General features: G+C 45.4%; 2 protein-coding genes across 8 annotated transcripts in view; both read right to left on the bottom strand.

Annotated features, from left to right (window-relative positions):
* Positions 1-297: 297 nt before the first annotated feature.
* Positions 298-6,650, bottom strand: RSKR (ribosomal protein S6 kinase related). Of its 5 annotated transcripts, none has more exons than XM_004042003.5 (12): positions 6,429-6,650; positions 5,779-6,027; positions 5,601-5,684; positions 5,416-5,484; positions 4,956-5,025; positions 4,600-4,704; positions 4,382-4,422; positions 4,106-4,133; positions 3,905-3,994; positions 3,731-3,819; positions 3,481-3,591; positions 298-3,037 (listed from the first exon to the last, which is right to left on the bottom strand). In XM_004042003.5, the coding sequence occupies exons 1-12, from the start codon at positions 6,621-6,623 to the stop codon at positions 2,816-2,818; spliced, it is 1,353 nt and encodes a 450-aa protein (XP_004042051.4). In that variant the 5' UTR covers positions 6,624-6,650; the 3' UTR covers positions 298-2,815. The 5 variants fall into 5 exon arrangements, with proteins under 5 accessions (XP_004042051.4, XP_063562634.1, XP_063562636.1 ...); XM_063706564.1 differs by having other exon boundaries at positions 5,779-6,024; XM_063706566.1 differs by lacking the exon at positions 3,481-3,591.
* A 137-nt stretch (positions 6,651-6,787) lies between these two features.
* The window catches only part of BLTP2 (bridge-like lipid transfer protein family member 2), a 30,692-nt gene continuing 18,076 nt past the window's right edge, over positions 6,788-19,403 (bottom strand). For all 3 annotated transcript variants that reach the window (XM_055388675.2, XM_055388676.2, XM_055388677.2), the window contains 15 exons: positions 16,556-16,713; positions 16,083-16,289; positions 13,724-13,823; positions 13,313-13,495; positions 12,834-12,955; positions 12,183-12,338; positions 11,977-12,098; positions 11,115-11,295; positions 9,566-9,656; positions 9,227-9,333; positions 8,956-9,091; positions 8,717-8,847; positions 8,434-8,535; positions 8,002-8,136; positions 6,788-7,584 (listed from right to left, as the gene is read on the bottom strand). In XM_055388675.2, the coding sequence (XP_055244650.1) occupies positions 7,402-7,584; positions 8,002-8,136; positions 8,434-8,535; positions 8,717-8,847; positions 8,956-9,091; positions 9,227-9,333; positions 9,566-9,656; positions 11,115-11,295; positions 11,977-12,098; positions 12,183-12,338; positions 12,834-12,955; positions 13,313-13,495; positions 13,724-13,823; positions 16,083-16,289; positions 16,556-16,713 (2,114 nt within the window). In that variant the 3' untranslated portion in view covers positions 6,788-7,401. The remainder of the gene's footprint in view (positions 7,585-8,001; positions 8,137-8,433; positions 8,536-8,716; positions 8,848-8,955; positions 9,092-9,226; positions 9,334-9,565; positions 9,657-11,114; positions 11,296-11,976; positions 12,099-12,182; positions 12,339-12,833; positions 12,956-13,312; positions 13,496-13,723; positions 13,824-16,082; positions 16,290-16,555; positions 16,714-19,403) is intronic.

Raw genomic sequence — 19,403 nt, 5'->3', positions numbered from 1 at the left:
GGGAGGCAGAGGCTACAGTGAGCCGAGATTGCGCCACTGCACTCCAACCTGGGCAACAGAGCAAGACTCCATCCCCACCAAAAAAAAAAAAAAAAAAAAAAAAGACGATGAGATAGTTATTGGTGGATCCAGGCATCAGATCTCCTAAATTCCAAACAAATGCTCTTAACTACTATTTTGGAAACCATTAATTCCTATTTTTAGTATTCAGAGTTTTTATCCAGTGTGCAGTTCTGGTCATCACAATTTTTAAAAAGTAATAAAAGTGTCTAAAGAGAAACAAATGAGATAAAAGGATAAAGGATACATTGCCTTATTTATTTATATCCCAACCTTATTACAAAAAGGCTTACAAGATACAGATATTATAGTAATATAAAACGATTAAAACTTAGAAAAATGAGAATAAGGAAAATAAAAGTAGAAAAGGAAGACAGAACCAAGAACATGACTAGCATACAAAATACATAAACATTTGCTGAAGGTAGACCACAAATTGGGCTCTAAATGGTCTAGTATCAGTACAAACAGAAAAATACAATCAGCTGAATATTTAGTGTCCTTAAGGTAAAAACCAAACAGCAATTCAGGAAAAGCATAACTGGGTCCAGAGAAAATTTCTCCCACGCATTCTTAAATAGAACATTATGAACTGTTACGATAAACACCCTTTACAGTATCCACAGAAATTAAATTTATTTTATTTTTTTCCTGAGACAAGATCTCACTCTGTTGCTCAGGCTGGATGCAGTGGCACGATCTTCACTCATTGCAACCTCCATCTCCTGGGTTCAAGCAATTCTTCCCCCTCAGCCTCCTGAGTAGCTGGGACTACAGTGTGCGCCCTCATGACCGGCTAATTTTTGTATTTTTTGGGGAGAAACGGGGTTTCACCATGTTGGCCAGGCTGGTCTTGAACTCCTGACCTCAGGTGATCCGCCCACCTCAGCCTCCCAAAGTGCTGGGATTACAAGTGTGAGCCACCACACCTGGCGAGCAATTAAATTTCATAGAGATTTTTATATGGATTACCAAAGTCCAATCCAGAAAAAGCAATTCTGCAGAGGCCAATAAAATGCCAGCTATGCATGGGGAAATCTGGCTCAATCTAGAGACAAAATTAATAAATAGAACTACAGAGTACTCTCCAGACTGTCTTTTGTCTAGAGAGATTAGATGTAACTAACTAATATGGTCTAGATTAAAACTTACTTTCCCTTCAAGTCTCAGGACAAAAATGAAAATTGTGAGAAATTAGTTTAAGAAAAATGAAAAGAAGTCATAAAGGCCAAAACTGTATACAAATTTAAGGTCCGGATGATTTTCCTTACTAAAGGAAAAGGTTATTGAGATATGTCTCTAACCTTAAATCTTTTTTTTTTTTTTTTTTTTTGAGACAGAGTCTACCTCTGTCACCCAGGAGTTCAATGGCACAATCTTGGCTCACTGCAACCTTGGCCTCCAGGGTTCAAGCAGTTCTCCTGCTTCAGCCTTCTGAGTAGCTGGGACTACAGGTGTGCAACACCACGCCCAGCTAATTTTTGTATTTTTTAGTAGACACAAGGTTTCACCATGTTGGCCACGCTGGTCTCGAACTCTTGACCTCAACTGATCTGCCCACCTTGGCCTCCCAAATAACCTTAAATCTTAAGGTTGATGCGTGCCTCTTAATCTCTTGGTTTGCCCATCAGAAACTGAATCATGGGCTCACTAGGAGAAATTATCAGTTTAAAAATTCTATGCTTTTCAAAGAGGTTTTATTTTGGATAACTGTTCCAATTATAGACCTAGAGAAGACATTTAACCCACCCATGTTTCAGTTTCTATTTTCTTCCTCACTAGATTATTTTATTCACTTTTCAATTTTTAAAAATTAGATTTATTGCAGACTGGCCTCAAGCTCCCAGACTATATTTTTTAGCTGCATTATTTAGGGGTTGAAATGCCAGCTTTTGAGACTTTTGAAAAATTCACAGGCTGGGTGTGGAGGCTCACGCCTGTGAAGGTTGCAGTGAGCTGAGATCGTGCCACTGCACTCCAACCTGGGTGACGAGAGTGAGACCCTATCTCAAAAAAAAAAAAAAAAAAAAGGGCCTGGTGCAGTGGCTCACACCTACCTGTAATTCCAGCACTTTGGGAGGCCAAGGCAGGCCGATCACTTGAGGTCAGGAGTTTGAGATCAGCCTGGCCAACATGGTGAAACCCTGTCTCTACTAAAAAATACAAAAATTAGCTGGGCATAATGGTGTGCATCTGTAATCCCAGCTACTCGGGAGGCTGAGGCATGAAAATCACTTCAGCCCAGGAGGCGGGGGTTGCAGTGAGCTGAGATCGCACCACTGCACTCCAGCCTGGGCAACAGAGTGAGACTGTCTCAAAAAAAAAAAAAAAAAAAAAAAAAAAAAATTCATATTGCTTCTGACAAGCCTATTAAACACATCAATAGCACCCTGGGAGCCCATGAAGTATTATTATTGCTCAAGAAAGGAAACATGGCAGAGAAACAGGTAGAAGCAGCTCTGGCTGACAGCCTGAGGGTAAAGAGCACTGGAGAAGTAAAGAAAAGGAAAAGGTCACCACCCTGATCTGACATGTTGAATTGAGAGGTAGGTTGTATGATAGGGAAGGAATAGGGCCAGCTGTGGCTGCCAGTAGCAGAATGTCCAGGTTGGAACTCCGGTCTAAAGCCTAGGAGAACAGAACGGTAAGAGGCTACAAAATAAAAACAAACTGTATTATCAAGGTGGTCATACTGAGTAGGCAGGGATGGAGATCTTCAGGCTCCCAGCCGGGTCCCAATTTACAGTAGAGAGGCTCAAACAGGGATAGGGTAGAGCAAGAACGACTCCAGATCACAGTCAAAGTCGTCAAAGGGCATGGTCTCCGCTGAACTGGGCTGGGTAGCTTGTGTCTCCATGACAAAGTTCACTGGCTGCTTCTGTAGGAGCTCTGGGTCGAAGGCCACACCCCGAAAGAAAGGGTGGACCTGGAAGTGATGCAGATAACGTAGACGATGGAGGGGGTTCTGGCATAAGAGCTGAAGGAAAATAGAGCATGAAGGATGAGTGACTAGGACAAGACAGGCCTGAACAGAAAGGATGGAAAAGAAGAAAGAAGTTCATGGAGCTGTGGAGGGTAGGAATAAGAACCCTGAAGAGTAGATGATTTGTAAAAGAGGGAGAAATAGAGGCTAATTTGGGGCAAAGGTGGGAATAAGGAGCTGTGCTTGTGAGTTTTCAGATGAGTGTACAGTGTTCCACTCTCTCAGAAGGGACCTCTCTGTTCTAGATGGGGAGGAGATTTGGGGGACCAGGAACTTAGGAATGTGACTCAGTACAGCTTAGATGGCAAGTAGTTAGGTAGTTAAGTTGGAGCCCCCTCAAAAAAATTGATGAGAGGAATGGGGAAAAATCACTTTAATGAAGGCAGGAGAGCATTAATGGTTTGGTAGCTAAGAAGGAAAGCAGTGCTCATCCTTACCTCATGAAGCAGGAGTGAGAGGCCCTGGTTAAGAGAAGCTGGGATCTCAGAGTCACTGTGGGTCACACTTGCCAACATGGCCACATGATCTCTCTCTGCAGCCACTGGAAACTGAGTTAAGAGGTAGGGAGTGGAGGTGGGGGTAGGGGTTCATTCCTTAGTAGGAATACGGCAAGATTTCCTAAGGTCTTCCTTCTTCCCACCACAAGGCAAAGCTCTTCTCTGCCCAAAACTACTACTATTCTCTCACCTTTCCAGTCGCCAGAGAGAAAAGCAAGACACCCAGGGACCACCAATCAGCAGCATGGTTGTAAGGTCCTCCACTTAGGACCTCTGGGGCTACAGATTTCAAAGATACTCGTCACAGACATCCTTTAGCTATCCTCCTGCCCAATGCTTACCCATCAGCTTTAACCTCTCTCACCCATGTACTGAAGAGTGCCACAGATAGTGTAGGCTCGAGCTCCCTGGGGCACGTGGCGGGACAGACCAAAGTCTGTCAGTTTCAGATGGCCTATGAAAGAAGGTAAGGCAACTGCACCACTGTTCCACCCATCATCAGCCATGATTTATTCCCAAACCAAAGTACCTCTCATCCTGGGGCTAAGGAAGGAAAAAGACTTACCTCGTTCATCTAGAAGAATATTCTCCATCTGAAAGATCACAGGTGAGAAGTAATTCTTCCTCTTCCTTTCAACTCTCTTTCATCATGTATACACCCCAGCTGAAGGTGATGCCCTACTCAGCACTCAAATCTATACTCAGAGAGCCCTTCCCCAAATCCTTGGCACCCATGGGGGCCCCAATGTCTACAGTTCTCAGCTCCCTAACTTCTTGGACTTGTTGGGACTTCTTATTGAGACTCTTTCTCAGACAAAGGGAAAAAAGCACTTAACTCTACCTTCACATCTCGATGCATGATGCCCAAGTCATGGAGATAACCTGTGGATAACAAGTATGGGGTATGCTGCAGCTTTTCTGTCCTTTCCAGTTTCCCTAGTAGCCCTCATCCCATCCCTATCCTATTCTTTAACCTCCATTATTAATATTAATTTTTTACTCTCCTTCTTCCGAACTTAAATCTTCCCTCCCCATTTCCTTTACCACTGTTTCACTTACACAGTACCAGCACCAACTCGGCAGCAAAGAGACGGATGGAAGCCTCAGGAAAGCAGCCAACAGCCAACCAAAGGGAGTACAGATCTGTGCTGCAGTAGCTACACACTGCAAAGCCAGTGTGGAGCTACATACATTGCCAGAAGTCTAGGCAATGTTTGGGAGCTGCAATGCCTGGGCTCAAGGCATTGTAGGCCTCCTGCCCAAACTGATACCACCTGCTGTTCCCCTCCCTTTGGGACAAAGAGGTGCCACGAGAAGGGGGACAGAGCAAAGGCAGAACAAGCCAAAGAGGTAATCTCAGGTGGGGAACATGGTACAAAGACCCTGGGGGATGAGGAGAGAGTCCAGTCACTCACTAATGAAAAGGTGCCGTTTTCCCTGCCAGCTGTCCCACAAGCTGTGTACAAAGGGATGGTTGATCTGTCGCTAGGGACAAAGAAAACAGGAAGTTAGGGAGGAACAGGGTCATTGAGAATAAAGGCAGCTGAGAAATCAGGTTTTACCCAGATGTGCAGAGGGGGAACTGCTGCCTCACCTCTCAGTTCAGAGGAACTCAATATTTGAAACTGACTATCTGGTAATCCTAGAACCAGCAAATACTAAGGAATACACTGGGACATGCTTCAGAGATTTCCCTGGTAGGACATGGGAAAACTGTGTTGAGAGCTGATACTTTTCCCAGGATCTATTTTAGTGTTAAACTAGGCTGAAGCAGATGGAGGAGGCAGAACCAGGAAAAGAAGGTGGGCAAGAAAGGTACTTTCCCTACCTGTGGCCTAGCTCTTCCCACAATCCTTTCCAGGACTCTGTGCATACCTGGATGCTAACCTCCTCTTTGCACTGCCTCACGGTATCCCTCTGTAGGACCTTTACCTTGGGCACCACCTATAAAAGGAGAGTAGTGATGACTCATAGATAGTGCTATTGAATTGTTTATTCCTCCCAACCTCTCTGGAATCAAGATTGGAAACAGAGACTAATGTGGTTATTTACGACCCTACCTTCACTGCAAATACAGCTTTCTGGGTGCAATCTAGCACCTTGAGGACAGTTCCAAAGGAGCCTTTAGCCACAAGGCCTAAAATCTGTACAGAGAAATGGAGAACAGGCCAGTTGAGACTGGTCATTTCTAACTTCTCCCAAAGACTGAGACCCCACTCAGGGATTCCACTGACTTACCTTCAGCTGCTGCTGCCCCCTAATGGGCCTAATGGGAAACTCTGGTAGAAAGAGGTTGATGAACTGAGGCACTGGCCACTCTGGCAGAGGCTTCTCTACCAGTACTGGGGCTGGCTTTAGGGACTCCTGGTGCAGATAGTGATGCCCCCGTAGTTCCCAGAGTTCTTCCAGATCTGACCTGATGGTTCCCAAACCTGTCCAGAGGCTCTTCCAGCCTCGGGCCCAGGGGCCCCGGATGTTGCCACCCTGCTGAGAACCAAGGGAGCCACTCTAAACTTTCTGCTCCTGAGGCATAGCAGGTTCCACCCATCTTACTAGGCACTCCCTCCCCTTAAGTCTCAACCCCTAGAGGTACATTTTCGAGCATGAGGCAAAATTCCCATTACCCTTGCTTTGTGCTAAGCCCCAGATTTCCTGGGCATAATTCAAATCCTCTAGGAAAATAATTGTTGGACATTTTCACCATGATGCATTAAGAGTACAGCCTGCACCTCAGTATTGGGCTGTGAAGCTTTCATAGTACAGCCTCCCTGCCCCACCCCCACATTGGGTAATCACTGCCATGCTCCTAACCAGGAATTTCCCAGGCCTCAAGCCCATGTCTCCCTCTCCTCCCCTTCTCAGTAGGCTGCCAGAGCCCCACAGCCTACCTTGTGAGGGACAGCCACCCGGGTGTGTTCCCCCTGCTGGGTGTGCTGCCCCTGCCGACAGCTTACTGCTCCCATTCCCAGCCTCTGCCTCCTCTCTCTGCTAAATCTGCTGTCCCAGTTATATAAGCAATTCCTCTCCCTGATGCTGCATGACACAAGCCCCGCCTCTTCCAGTCTGCAGAAACCCATCAGCATGGGGCCAGAGTCAAACTAGGACTAGAAATTTCTGTGATACAGCTTCAGGGCAGAGGAAGGAAGGGGCCACCCTCAGAGTGGCAGCTGCAGGATGTTCTGGGTTGATGAGGGAGGAATACACAGATTGAATGCATGCACTCAACACACACACAAAAAAATGAGCATCAAATTTAAAATATCTTTTTTTTTCTCTTTAAATCATTTTGCCATTCTCCAGGGTATATCCTACGGGGAAGGGTAGGGGACCCATGGCCAGCCCTGGCTCCTACTGCCATCCTCCCAAGTGAACTTAGCACAGAGACTGGGGAGGGGTTGACCCCCACTCCAGAACACCAATACCTCTTTCATACATGACAGTGGAGTGAGGATCAGAGGATCAGCCCCCTCCCGTTTCCTGGCACAGAGGAAGGACAGTTACACTTAGAAATATATATATAATATATATATTTATATGTCTATAAAAATTTATCACACTTGATCAGAACTATCCCCCTACCCTTTCACTTGACCCCAAGGGAATAGGGTCCTGCCCTGGGCCCATTCCCTGGGTCTTGCTCTCTTGTTGCCTCTCTGGCCCTGGGCCTGATCAGTGTGAGACAGAACTCAGCATTACTGTCCACCATGCCCTGCAGTGAACAGGCCAGGTGCTGAAGAGTGATGCCTATGGGCTCTGACACCCACAAATCCTCGTGGATAACGGGAAGCCCCTCCCACCCCACAAGTCCCTGGAGCCTGAGCCAGAGTCAGATCCTGTACTGCAGCCACTCGAATCGCCAAATCATTTGCGCCTGCCAAAGATGGACTTCTTGCCAGGGTTCTTGTCGCCCACACTTAAACCAATGAGGAGCCGGGCTTTCTCCTCCTCTTCCTGCTGTTGCATGTTCAGGTCCGATTTAGTTTCTAGCTTTCCCCGGACCTCAGAGCCTGTTGCAGGCTTCAGCCTTAGCTTCTCTTTGATTACCTGGAAGATTGGAGAGGAGTAAAAGAAAATGTAAATATTAGTGGGCAGGCAGAATAAATCAAAATGAACCAAGACAATAAAGATTTATTAAACACATCCAAGGCACAATGGGGCAATTCACATACAATGGTCTCTGCTTTCAAGAAGCTTACAGTCTAATTATAACCCCTTCTAAACTTTAGGTTGTGTTAGCTCTCAGTTCCCTAAAATCAATGGTGCTATATGAAACACTCAGTAAACACTGAATTTAATAATCTGAGTGAGGTCATGGAGAGGGTAGGCATAGAAGCCACTCACTTCATGCACCTGCCCCTTCCCAAGGATATTTATTCATGGATTCTAAAATGAAAGGCTCCTGAAAAGAGGATCTGCCTGCCAGCCCCATTAGCCAAACAGCCATGAGCCCTGGCGGGATACCTGGGCAACCAGGGCTTTGCGGCTGTCCCTTTTGACAGCCATGGCAAAGTCTAGCCATGTCCATGTGTTGTTGTGGTACTCCAGACAGGGCAGCACCAGGTTAAGGTCACCCCAGTCCACACTGTTCTTCTCACCCTGTAAGAGGAGGGGGAGGGGAAAGAAAAAAAGAGGGGTGGGGAATACATCAGCTGCCATTTTGAGTGCCAGCCAGTCACTTGAGTGCCAAGTCCTACAATAGTAACCTACAGATACTGATTTCCCCTTACCTCAGCCTCGTAATGATGCTGACTCTTGAGGGGAACAGAGGGAACAGCAGATTTATCACCCACAGCTCAGCGTCACAAACAACCTGGCTGTCTCCCTGTATAGAATCTCTGATCTTATCTGGTTCCCTTCCCACCCTGTTCTACAAAGTGCTTGAGAGGTGCAGACCTTGTAGCTGACACACAGTGGAACCTGTGGAATCTTTATGTAGATGAAGGAGTTGTTCATGGCAGCTCGCTCTTTCATCTTGTCAATGTCATCCACAGGGTGCTAAGAAAGGCAGGCAAGGAGTGTGAGCCCTGAATCCATCAGAAGAAACTCAGGACCCCAAACATCTCCCTCTTCTTTTATCCCTAGAATGGACTTAGAGAAAACCGAAGAAATCCCAAGCCACACCAAACAGGACCTCAAGACTCTCCCATTTTTCTATCATCAGGGGCATGTTTGGTACCTCTGGCGATTTGCGAAATGACCTTCTGACCCCAGAACTCCGAGTCAAACCCTGTGCCACACCCTTCCCAGGGCCCAGTGGTACTGCATCATCTGTTGCAATCAGCTGCCGAGGCTTCACCACTGGTATTCCTATGAAAAAGCAAGTGTACCAGCTGTCATCCATCCTCGTTCTGAAGTCTCAGCTGTCTTTGGGGCTGCTACCCTATTCTTCTGGGGCTCCACCATAAAAGTTCTCACCAGTAGTCACCAGTTTGGACTTATCCTCTTCATCACCAACTTCATCATCTTCCACACTTCGGCCAGGAAAGAAAAAGCCCATCATTCTATGGAAGAACTGGTGTGTCAGCTGGATGGTGAGAGGCACCACATTTACCTAAAAAGGAAAAAGATTCAAGAAGCAATTAAGCTCAGATGCCATCATCAGTTTACCTACTCCTAATATCATGTAACACACAGCTGGCTTTTGAATGTCCTTTGTTCCCAGGTCCCTAAGGGACTGCTTACTAACCTCAAAATGCTCCTTAACAGAGATACCCCCAACAGGGGGCCGAACTTTGCTGAAGAGGCGGAGAGCTAGCTGTCGCCCAGACTGGCAGGAGCTCTGGGGCCGCAGTACTACCTGTAGGATAGAGAGTAAACAAGAGCCCAACCCAATGTCCTTCCTGCCATAAAGCAACCCACAAGTCCTCTGCAGAATGAGAGGAGAAGCAATGGTAGTGCTAAGCTGGGCAAGCTTTCACCCTCTCATATCACCACATTGTTTTCCATAGTGGATTTATACTGAAGGGCCGTTATAAATGCCCCGTGCTAAAAACATGCAAATGGACTAGGAATGGGGAAAAAAGACTTGCCTTATAGACAGCATTGGGGAGGAGGTTGTTCATGGTAAACCAGCCCAACTCCAGAAGATGTTCTGCTGTGTCATCAGACTTATTCACCTATAAAGACAGATTTTGCCCCATCTACTATAATAAACCTTTCTCAGAAGTCTACTAGACAATTGTTATGTATCCAGTTTGTTTTCAGGCTCTACATATGCCTAATCCCAACCTTGAGATCTCCTTCAAACTCATACAATCAACACTCTTTAATCCAGTGTGTCTCATGGGCACTATTGTCCAGGACACTAAATGCTGGTAGTACTATCTAGCCATTGTGACATTAAAAAATGTTCTAATCCATTTCCAAACGCCCCTGGTAGGAGAAAGTAATAAATAATACTGCCTTCTTTACGTCAATGGCAGAAAAGCTGAATGTCAGTATTAGAATATTCTATTCCAAGCTAGACATGAAAGATTATTTGCCTCTGAGCCATACTTCTAGGGATCATCTTCTTACTCAACAAGAGAAGCATCTGATCAAACTCACCTGTATCTGTATCTTATTTTTATTTTTATTTTTTTGAGACAGGGTCTCACTCTGTTGCCCAGGCTGAAGTGCAGTGACACAATCTTGGCTCACTGCAACATCCATCTCATTCCTGGGTTCAAGCGATTCTCCTGCTTCAGCCTCCTGAGTAGCTGGGCTTACAGGCACACACCACCACACCCAATTTTCTTTCTTTTTTTTTTTTTTTTTTGAGATGGAGTCTTGCTCTGTCACCAGGCTGCAGTGCAGTGGCACGATCTCGGCTCACTGCAGCCTCCACCTCCCAGGTTCAAATGATTCTCCTGCCTCAGCCTCTCGAGTAACTGGGACCACAGGCGTGCGCCACCACGCCTGGCTAATTTTTGTATTCTTAGTAGAGATGGGGTTTCACCATGTTAGCCAGGCTGGTCTTCAGCTCCTGACCTCAGGTGATGCACCTGCCTCGGCCTTCCAGAGTGCTGGGATTACAGGTGTGAGCCACCGTGCCCGGCCTATCATATATGTTTTTAATTATTTATTTTCTTTTTTAGAGACAGGGTCTCACTCTGTTGCCCAGGCTGGAGTGCAGTGGTGTGATCACAGCTCACTGCAGGCTCGAACTCCAGGGCTCAAGCAATCCTCCTGCCTCAGCCTCCCAAGTAGCTGGGACCACAGGTATGCACCACGATGCCCAGCAAATTTTTTAAATTTTTGTTGAACTCTTGACTTTAAGCAATCCTCCCACCTCAGCCTCCCAAAGTTATGGGATTACAGGCATGAACCACTACACGTGGCCTGTATCATTTTTTAAAAATTATTTTATTTCTTTGTTCATTCTTACTCTCCCCCTATGGCATCAGAGCTATATGTGTATCATTCATTATAAACAGATGTGTCTAAGGAAGCTCTGCTCATGTTTCTAATCATACTATCATTAATAATCATACAATAATTAACCCCTTTTTATTTCTCTTTTATGAGTTAAACTCCTAAGCTAGGTCAATGTCTCTCAATACAGCTTCCTTTGTGTGACCATATACCCCAAATACCTTGCTGTAGAGGAACCTCTGCAGTTCTAATTCAGCAATTCCCAGCTGTCCATCTTCCTCTGTCAGGCGCCACCGTGCCTGAGCAAAGTAAAACTCAGTGCGACGGACCACACTCACATCTTCTTGCTGCTTTCGCAGCTCCATCTTGTTAGCCCGCTGCAGTTGGAAATCCTTAAAACACCTGTAAGTGGACAGGGGAGCCAAAGCCACTAAGGGAAACAGCACATGGGTTGGGGGTGGGATACAATGCTCCAGAATGATGCAGGAGGTAAACCCAGAAATTAACCTGTTCTGGGTTAGCCAGTCCCTACATTTTTTTCACTGAATTTATTGCTCCTGACATTCTAGGTCATAGGAGCACAAATCCCATCTTTCAGCTCTATAGCTTCTTGATAAAGTAGTGTCTTCCCACTAATAATTCCTACAATTTTATCTGCAACTGTATACTGATCAACTTCAAGACATTTTCATATGTTTATGTCAGGTTCATTAAAAAAAAAAAAAAGATATTTTCAGTTCAGATGCATAGTATCAAGGCCACCAAAGTGATCTTTCAGCTGGGTGTGGTAATCCCAGCTCACGCCTGTAATCCCAGCACTTTGGGAGGCCAAGGCAGGAGGATTGCTTGAGCCCGGAAGTTCCAGACCAGCCTGGTCAACATAGTGAGACCACTTTGTCTCTAAAAAAAAAAAAAAGTGATCCTTCCCAACTACCCATTTTCCTATTCAGGAAGAGATGTCTGAACCTACTATCAGCCTTTGATAATGCACACTAGACCTAAAGACAGTCAAAACATGGGCAAGAAAGAGAACTGCCTCTAGCTGGGGCACTGGAAAAGGGCAAGGAAAGAATGCTGGGGCACCTGATGAGGATATTCAGTTCTTCACTTTCCAGCTGCAGGTTGGCCTTCTCCTGGTTTAGCTGCAACTGAAGCTTCTGGTTCAGGTCAAGCAGATTCTCATTCTTGCTGTCATCCTGCAAAGACTAGGGAACCAGGATAGAAACTGAGAGACCGCCCTCGTTCTAGGAGACTTCCTGGTTCTCGAACTATCTATCTGCAGTGACTACCTTCATGATAGAATACATCTGCTTCTCCAGCTGTCGTATTTGGGCCACATGCTGCCGCACAGCCTCCTGCAAATGCAGTATGCTGCTGCGTTGCTCCTCTGGATTGCTAGAGATCTCAAGCTGGAACCTGACCCGTTGCTTCTTCTCACTATGTTCCTAAAGGAATGGAAAGGGAAATGAATACGATTTTTAAGTAGACAAGTCTTGTAGTAAAGTGAAATAGAGAAAGGAGAAAGAAATGGGGGGGGGGTCTCTTCTAGAAAGCTAACCTTTATCTGTCACTGGTAATAGCAACAGTAGTAGGTCAATGCAGAAAATTTGGCAATGTGGATTTCACAATAGGTCAGGCCCAACAGGATGGGATGGAGGTGGAAGCAGGGAATAGTAAATGTTTTTAGAGGTGTCTAGGTGACTGAGTAGAGAAATGACTAGGAGAAAACAATCAGGCAAACAAGCCCTACGGTCTGAGAGATATTCAGGCCTTTCCTAAGTAAGTGGAATTTCAATTGTCACTGCCGACTAAGAGAATGTATCAACCACAAGGCCCTTTTCCAGTGTGAAGCATGGCTTTTCTTACAGAAGCCCAAATAAAGCACAAAGTCTGGGTGTTCCTGTGAGGCTAACCAGCATTCTACAAGGGCCCATGCTCACCTTCCGCTTAGGTTCTACATGGAGCAGCAGGTTGTTGACAATGTCCAGGATCATGGCATACTGAGCTGGGTTGGTGGAAATTTCCAGCTCATGGTGGATAAGGGTGAAGGTATCCACAGCCCCTAGATAATTGTTAGCAGCTAAATAAAAGGCTCAAGTTTCTACCTAAATATCTACTCCATCTCTTAACCCACATTTGGAACCACCCCACTAGTCAACCCCACAGAAAGGGTGAGAGTTGCTCATGGGCAGAAACATGTTTATTTCAGAATCATAAACAATGCCCATTCATCCCAGCTCCCTCCAAGAATAGAGGTTATTTTCTCATAGCAGAACTTACAAAAAGTAGAGCAAACTGAAATGTTAATGCCAGTGCACAGTGGATTTTTAATAACTCTACGGTCTCAAAACCACCAACGAAATAACTACTTTCACAATTTCTCTAGTCCCTTCCTAAAAGCCTTTCAAGCCCTGAATACCTTCCTGCTTCTTTAGGAGATCTTCCTTTTCCTGGTTCTCAAGAACTTCAGGTGGCTTAATCTGAGTTGCTAGTTCAGGATCAATGTCATGGCTGTAACTAATATAGTACATTCGGCAGTTGCAACGCGAAATGATCCGCTGGACTTGCTGGGCTTGCTGTGCCTCAGCTGGCTGGTTCCAATCTGGGAAGAGGTGGGAAAGAGATAAGAAAAAGACATTCTCAATAAAGGTAATGTGAGAGCCTCCCAGCTATGTCTCAGAAACTCCAGAAACACTGCTTTCAACCTAGCCTAGCACAAAATGGTCCTACTCCAGCATACACTGACATTAAGAATAGGTAGGAAAATGAGGTCCCTTTGGGATGCACATCTGCTCCTAATCATTTGATGCAGAGGAGGGGGAGGGCTGACCTGTGGTTGTGGTAACCATGCCGCCCACTGCCTGCCCACTCTCCATCAGCTCCTGCACAGAGTCCAGACTACGCTGCCGGTGCTCCTCGATATTCTTCACCTGAAGACAGAGATGCAGGCAACTTTAGCTCCTGGGAAAAGAGTGGCTTGTCCTGGACAACTGGGTGACAGATCTCCATGTTTCAAGTAGTTACACTTACTATCTGGACCTCCACTGCATGGAATAGCTTGAACCATATCTCCCAGGATAGAGGACATACTTGTCTCATTCTCTTGCCCCAGTCTACCCAAAATCTCCAACCCAACTGAGTTACATGCACACTTTGCCAGGCCCACAGGTCTCGAGCCAGAAAAACAATGAGCAAGGTTCAAATCTAATCATGTCATGGGCAAAATATCTCATTAAAAAAAAATGACTTTCCCACACATTTTGGTATTTGTTCCATTTGTGTTCTTGCTTTTTCTATCTTCAGATAGATAACCACTCTGACAATGTTGCCATGGGCGAAGGGAATTTTTATTCACTCTGCCAAGCTGAAGTCAGAGTGAATAACATTGAGTGAGATGGGAAGACCACAGCAGATGGTGGATCTGACAAGTCTCAAAAAAATATAGGAAAGGCCAGATCAAAGTCCCTTGTACCTAAGCCCAAGACGTTCCACTCTAATGCTAGTATCGCAGCCTGAGGGGGGCGGGGGGAAAGAATTCACCCACAAAAGAAGGCATGCCTAAAAGCAGCAGAGTCACAAAAAATGCCAGAAAGATCCTGATAGCTCATCCACTCTACTTCTGCATGGGTAGTTAACACCTGTGCTTACCTCCTAAGACTACTGATAAAGAGCACTGCTTGCCTGAATGAACCACAGCTCTTATATATCAGCATGACTTCTCATATTACCAACAACCGGTCCCTTACACGGCTTGACATCTGATCTAAATGCTCATTACCTCTTATTACACTTGAGGTTGCCTGGATTAAGCCCTAAGGTCCTTGATATAAGAAGCATCAGCCAGGGAGGTGAAAAGAGGGATCAGTTTTATCCCCACTAAGTAGAACTGCAAATGGACTTATCACTGTGGTCCTTACCAGATACAGCTAAATCCTGTAACTCATATGGGGGGTGTACCATGCCCAGTACAATGTGGGCACTTAACACCTGTTAAATAAGTAATAACGCACAATATTGCCTAGACATATCTCATAATCAATAGACTCTCCAATAATTCTGATGATATTATATCTTAGAAGTTACAGGGTAAAATATAACCTGGTTCAGTTTTACCAAGAAGCTGAAAAGAAAATTAACCACGCAATGCAAAGACAGGCTCCTTCCCTTGTTTCTGCCAACTGCTCACAATCTCACCATCTAACAAAAACATTATCTTGGCTGGGTGGGGTGGCTCACGCCTGTAATCCCAGCACTTTGGGAGGCCGAGGCAGGTGGATCACGAGGTCAGGAGCGTGAGACCAGTCTGGCCAACATGGTGAAACCCTGTCTCTACTAAAAATACAAAAATTAGCCAGGCATGGTGGGGCACGCCTGTAATCCCAGCTACTCAGGAGGCTGAGGCAGGAGAATGGCTTGAACCCGGGAGGCAGAGGTTGCAGTGAGCTGAGTTCGCGCCATTGCACTCCAGCCTGGGCTACAAAGCAAGACTCTGTCTCAAAAAACAAACAAACAAAAAAAACAAAACCACATTACCTTGCCACACACTTAGACCTCCCCACACATACTGACTTAAAAAAAAAAATAAGAGTACTTTCCACCTGAATAAAGCTTTATATTTTCAAAGCACCTTATGTGATCCTTTCAACAATCTTGTGAGGGTGAAGTATCAATTCCATTTCACGATTAAAGGTGACTTGTCCAAGAGCTCATGGCTACTATAATGGGAAAGCTATCATTAGAAATCACATAACCTGACTCCTAGGCAGTCTTTCATTCAACCTCACTGCCTTGCTGAAATAACCAATCAGTCATTTTCATGAGAGGACAGAGAAAGGGCAGATAGTGAACTTACTGAAAATTCTCAGAGTCACTGCCTGTTTTCTTGGCTGCCTGCTGATTAGTGTGAACATTAATAGGGATCAGCAATCTTAAAGAGTAAAACAGTTCCAGTCCATTTTATACGAGTTCTGAGAAATGAGAGTTTCTTTTGCAATGAAATAGAACACCATGAGGAAAAAAAAAAAGCACTACATGCTTCCAGACCAGAGATTGCCCACATTCAAGGTGTTATTAGCCTCATTATTCTGCTTAAGCTAGTAACAGCAGGTTACTGTCAAGAATCTTCCAGCCATTAGAAAGTCTACGGAAAACCAGGAATATAATGGGCCTTCACAAACTCACTGACTAACCTCTAACCAGAGCTGTCGGCCATCCTGCTCTGTGGGGCTGCTTTCAGTGGTGGCAAAGTACTGCATGCCATCCAAGAGGCAAGTCCAGGATGTCTTTTGCTTCAATGTATCACCATACCAGGCTGGATGGTGCTGGCACTGCAGCAGTTGGGCTTTGGCAGCTGACACAATGACACAGCCTTCTGTCTCTGCTCCACGAAGAACCATCTATGCCAGAGATAGAAGCAGAGTTAAGCTACCAAGGAAGATGAGGTTAGTGAGCACATAGTATCAACCACTGCAGCTAGGTCTAATGCTGGCTTACCAAGTAAATTTTATTGGCTTTTAGACATAGAAGTGATTACCTATGATACCTATGAGAAGGCCAAATTTTTTGGAGCTCTATTCACCCATTCATATTTAGAGGTGGGGGAAGGGGAACAGTATGATCATGATCTAGCCTGATGTTGAGGTAACTTGTAAAGAGAAGGTACCTGACAGTTGACCAATTCAATAAGGCAGTTTCGGTTGTATATGTCATCCGTCTGGCAGGCAGCAATGCCACACAACTGGTCACTCATGCCTGATTCCTCTTCTGTGAACACTACAAACCTATCTGTCTCTTCAATTAACTTCTGCAACATGTAAGCACCTGGCAGAGAAATAGGAAGCAGGGAAAGGTCACAGTCTCAAAGGGAAAGACTTTTCCCTTTCCAGAGCCAAATTGATCTTCCCTCAATTTATCTGGCTAGGTAAGAGCTTAGAATACATCCTCCCAAACCTAGAACTCTAGCCCAGCCCATCCCTTGACCCATGAAGGCAAAACAAGGGTTATTTCACTTTCCCTTCAATTTTAATAAAAGTAACAGATTCCCAACAGAAACTTAGAAATGCTAGGTAACATTTTTTTCTCTTAGGTATTACTCTATGATCTCTCCCTTACCCCCATTTTATTTCTTTTTTCATTTCATATTATTTTACATGTTATTTGACCACTCTTTTCCACTTGAAACCACTCTCTTGCCATCAATGTCATTATGTTCTCCGAGGTCTGCTGCTTCCCCTGATTATGTCTCCAGGCCCTCTTCCTTCTCCCAGGTCTAAGCTCCTCAGATCCATCCTTGGCATGTTCCCTTCTCTTTCCTACTCTTTCTCTTAATGGGTTTGTCTAACAGAGTGTATGGTTAAGAGCACAGTCTCCAGAATCAGACTAGTCTGCCTGTATTGTGACCTTGGGCAGTCTGCCCTCTTTGCGTCATAGTTTACTTGTTTGTAAAAGCGTAACTCCCTCATGAGATTGCTATGAAAGTTTAATGGGGCCAGGCGCGGTGGCTCACGCCTGTAATCCCAGCACTTTGGGAGGCTGAGGTGGGCAGATCACGAGGTCAGGATATTGAGACCATCCTGGCCAACATGGTGATACTCCATCTCTACTAAAAATACAAAAATTAGCCAGGTGTGGTGGCATGCACATGTAATCCCAGCTACTTGGGAGGCTGAGGTAGAAGAATAGCTTGAATCCAGGAGGTGGAGGTTGCAGTGAGCCGAGATCATGCCACTGCACTCCAGCCTGGTGACAGAGCAAGACTCCGTCTCAAAAAAAAAAAAAAAGAAAAGAAAAAAGAAAATTTAATGGAAAAATACATAAAAATATTCTCTTACCTCTATGCTGAAATTCCCAAATATCTATCTTTAGCCCTAAGCTTTTAGACTCTAATTTCCAGCTGTTTGTTAGACATTATATTGATAGCCTACTAGTGACGCAAATTCAGCATGCCCAAATGTGAACTCAACAATCCTACACCTCCCAAACCTGTTTAGTCTCAGGCTCTATTTCTGATATTACTGTTACCATCATGCCAGTCATCAGGCTCAAAATCTAGTCGTTATAATTTTCTCCCTTAAACTCCTCCTTCCAACCAGTGGTCAGTTCTCCCATATGCACAATAATCTTTCCATCCATCTTAACTCCACTCCCACTGCCTCTACCTAGTTCTAGCCCTCAATGCTTTTTTTTTTTCCCTTGAGATGGAGTTTCACTCTTGTTGCCCAGGCTGGAGTGCAATGGCGCAATCTCGGCTCACTGCAACCTCCACCCCCAGGTTCAAGCAATTCTACCGTCTCAGCCTCCCGAGTAGCTGGGATTACAGGCACACACCACCATGCCCAGCTAATTTTTGTATTTTTAGTAGAGACAGGGTTTCACCATGGTGGCCAGGCTGGTCTCAAGCTCCTGACCTCGTGATCCGCCTGCCTCGGCCTCCCAAAGTGCTGGGATTACAGGCGTGAGCCACCATGCCTGGCCCCAGCCCTCAATGCTTCTTACTGAGACACCATGATAGTTTCCTAATTTGTCTCCCCACCTCCAGTTTCTTCCTCTCCAATCCTCCTACACACTACTCCCAGATCTGTCTTCATAAAAGTAAAACAATGACACACCCATATTCAAAAACATTCAGTAGTTCACCACTGCCTACTGTACAAGGACCAAAAACTCCTTAGCCCTATATGAAAGGTCTTTGATGATCTACCCCACCTTTCCTTTCCAGTCCTTTCTCTCACTCCTCTCCCTTAGTTACTCTCTGTCTACTAAAAGAGACTGTTTACTCTCTGTGATACTGTGAAATATATATTTGGTCTTCCCTGCTTCCTGGCATATAAAATCTAAAATCATTAGTGCCTCCTAAGTGAGGTCTTTTTGTGTGCTGAGTTGACTAGTTGCTGGCAGCCCCTAAGTAGCTTCCGGATGGTGGCTGGTCACTGGAAAGACCCAGGCAGGATTAGAGGGTTATAATTTTCAGCCCCCCACCCAACCCACACTTCCTGGGAAGAGAGGGGCTGAAGGCTAAGTTAATCACCAATGGCCAATGGTTTAATCAATCATGCCTACATAATGAAGTCTCCATTAAAAACCCAAAAGGACAGGGTTTGGAGAGCTTCTGGATAGCTGAACACGTAGAGGTCCCTGGGGCATAGCATGCCTGCCTGGGGAGGGCGCAGAAGCTTCCCGCCACTTCCCATACCTCGCACTATGCATCTCTTCATCCATATCCTTTGTAATACCCTTTACAGTAAACCGGTAAACATGTTTCCTTCCGTACTGTGAGCTGCTCTAGCAAATTAATTGACCCCAAGGAGGGGGTTGTGGGAACCCGTTTATAGCCAGTTGGTGAGAAGCACAGATAAAGCAACCTGGAGCCTGTGACTGGCATATGAAGGAGAGGGGCGGGCTTAGAGACTGAGTCGTCAACCTTTGGAATCTGATGCTGTCCCCGGGTAGATAGTGTCAGAATTGAACTGAATTAGAGGACACCCAACTGGTGTCCACTGCAGAATTGCTTG

Source organism: Gorilla gorilla, chromosome 4 (genome assembly GCF_029281585.2).
Source record: "Gorilla gorilla gorilla isolate KB3781 chromosome 4, NHGRI_mGorGor1-v2.1_pri, whole genome shotgun sequence".
Lineage (NCBI taxonomy): Eukaryota > Metazoa > Chordata > Mammalia > Primates > Hominidae > Gorilla > Gorilla gorilla.
The sequence above is the reverse complement of the archived record's forward strand: the minus strand, read 5'-3'. Positions and strand labels throughout refer to the sequence as shown.

What these genes read in the sequence shown, in the direction of transcription:
- RSKR (XM_004042003.5), bottom strand. Translation starts at nt 6,623, where the DNA reads ATGCTGATGGGTTTCTGCAGACTGGAAGAGGCGGGGCTTGTGTCATGC. An exon ending in AAAACGGCACCTTTTCATTA is followed by an intron (nt 4,705 to 4,955) that starts GTGAGTGACTGG and finishes CTGGCTTTGCAG; the next exon opens with TGTGTAGCTACTGCAGCACA. An exon ending in TCTCACTCCTGCTTCATGAG is followed by an intron (nt 3,038 to 3,480) that starts GTAAGGATGAGC and finishes ATTTTCCTTCAG; the next exon opens with CTCTTATGCCAGAACCCCCT.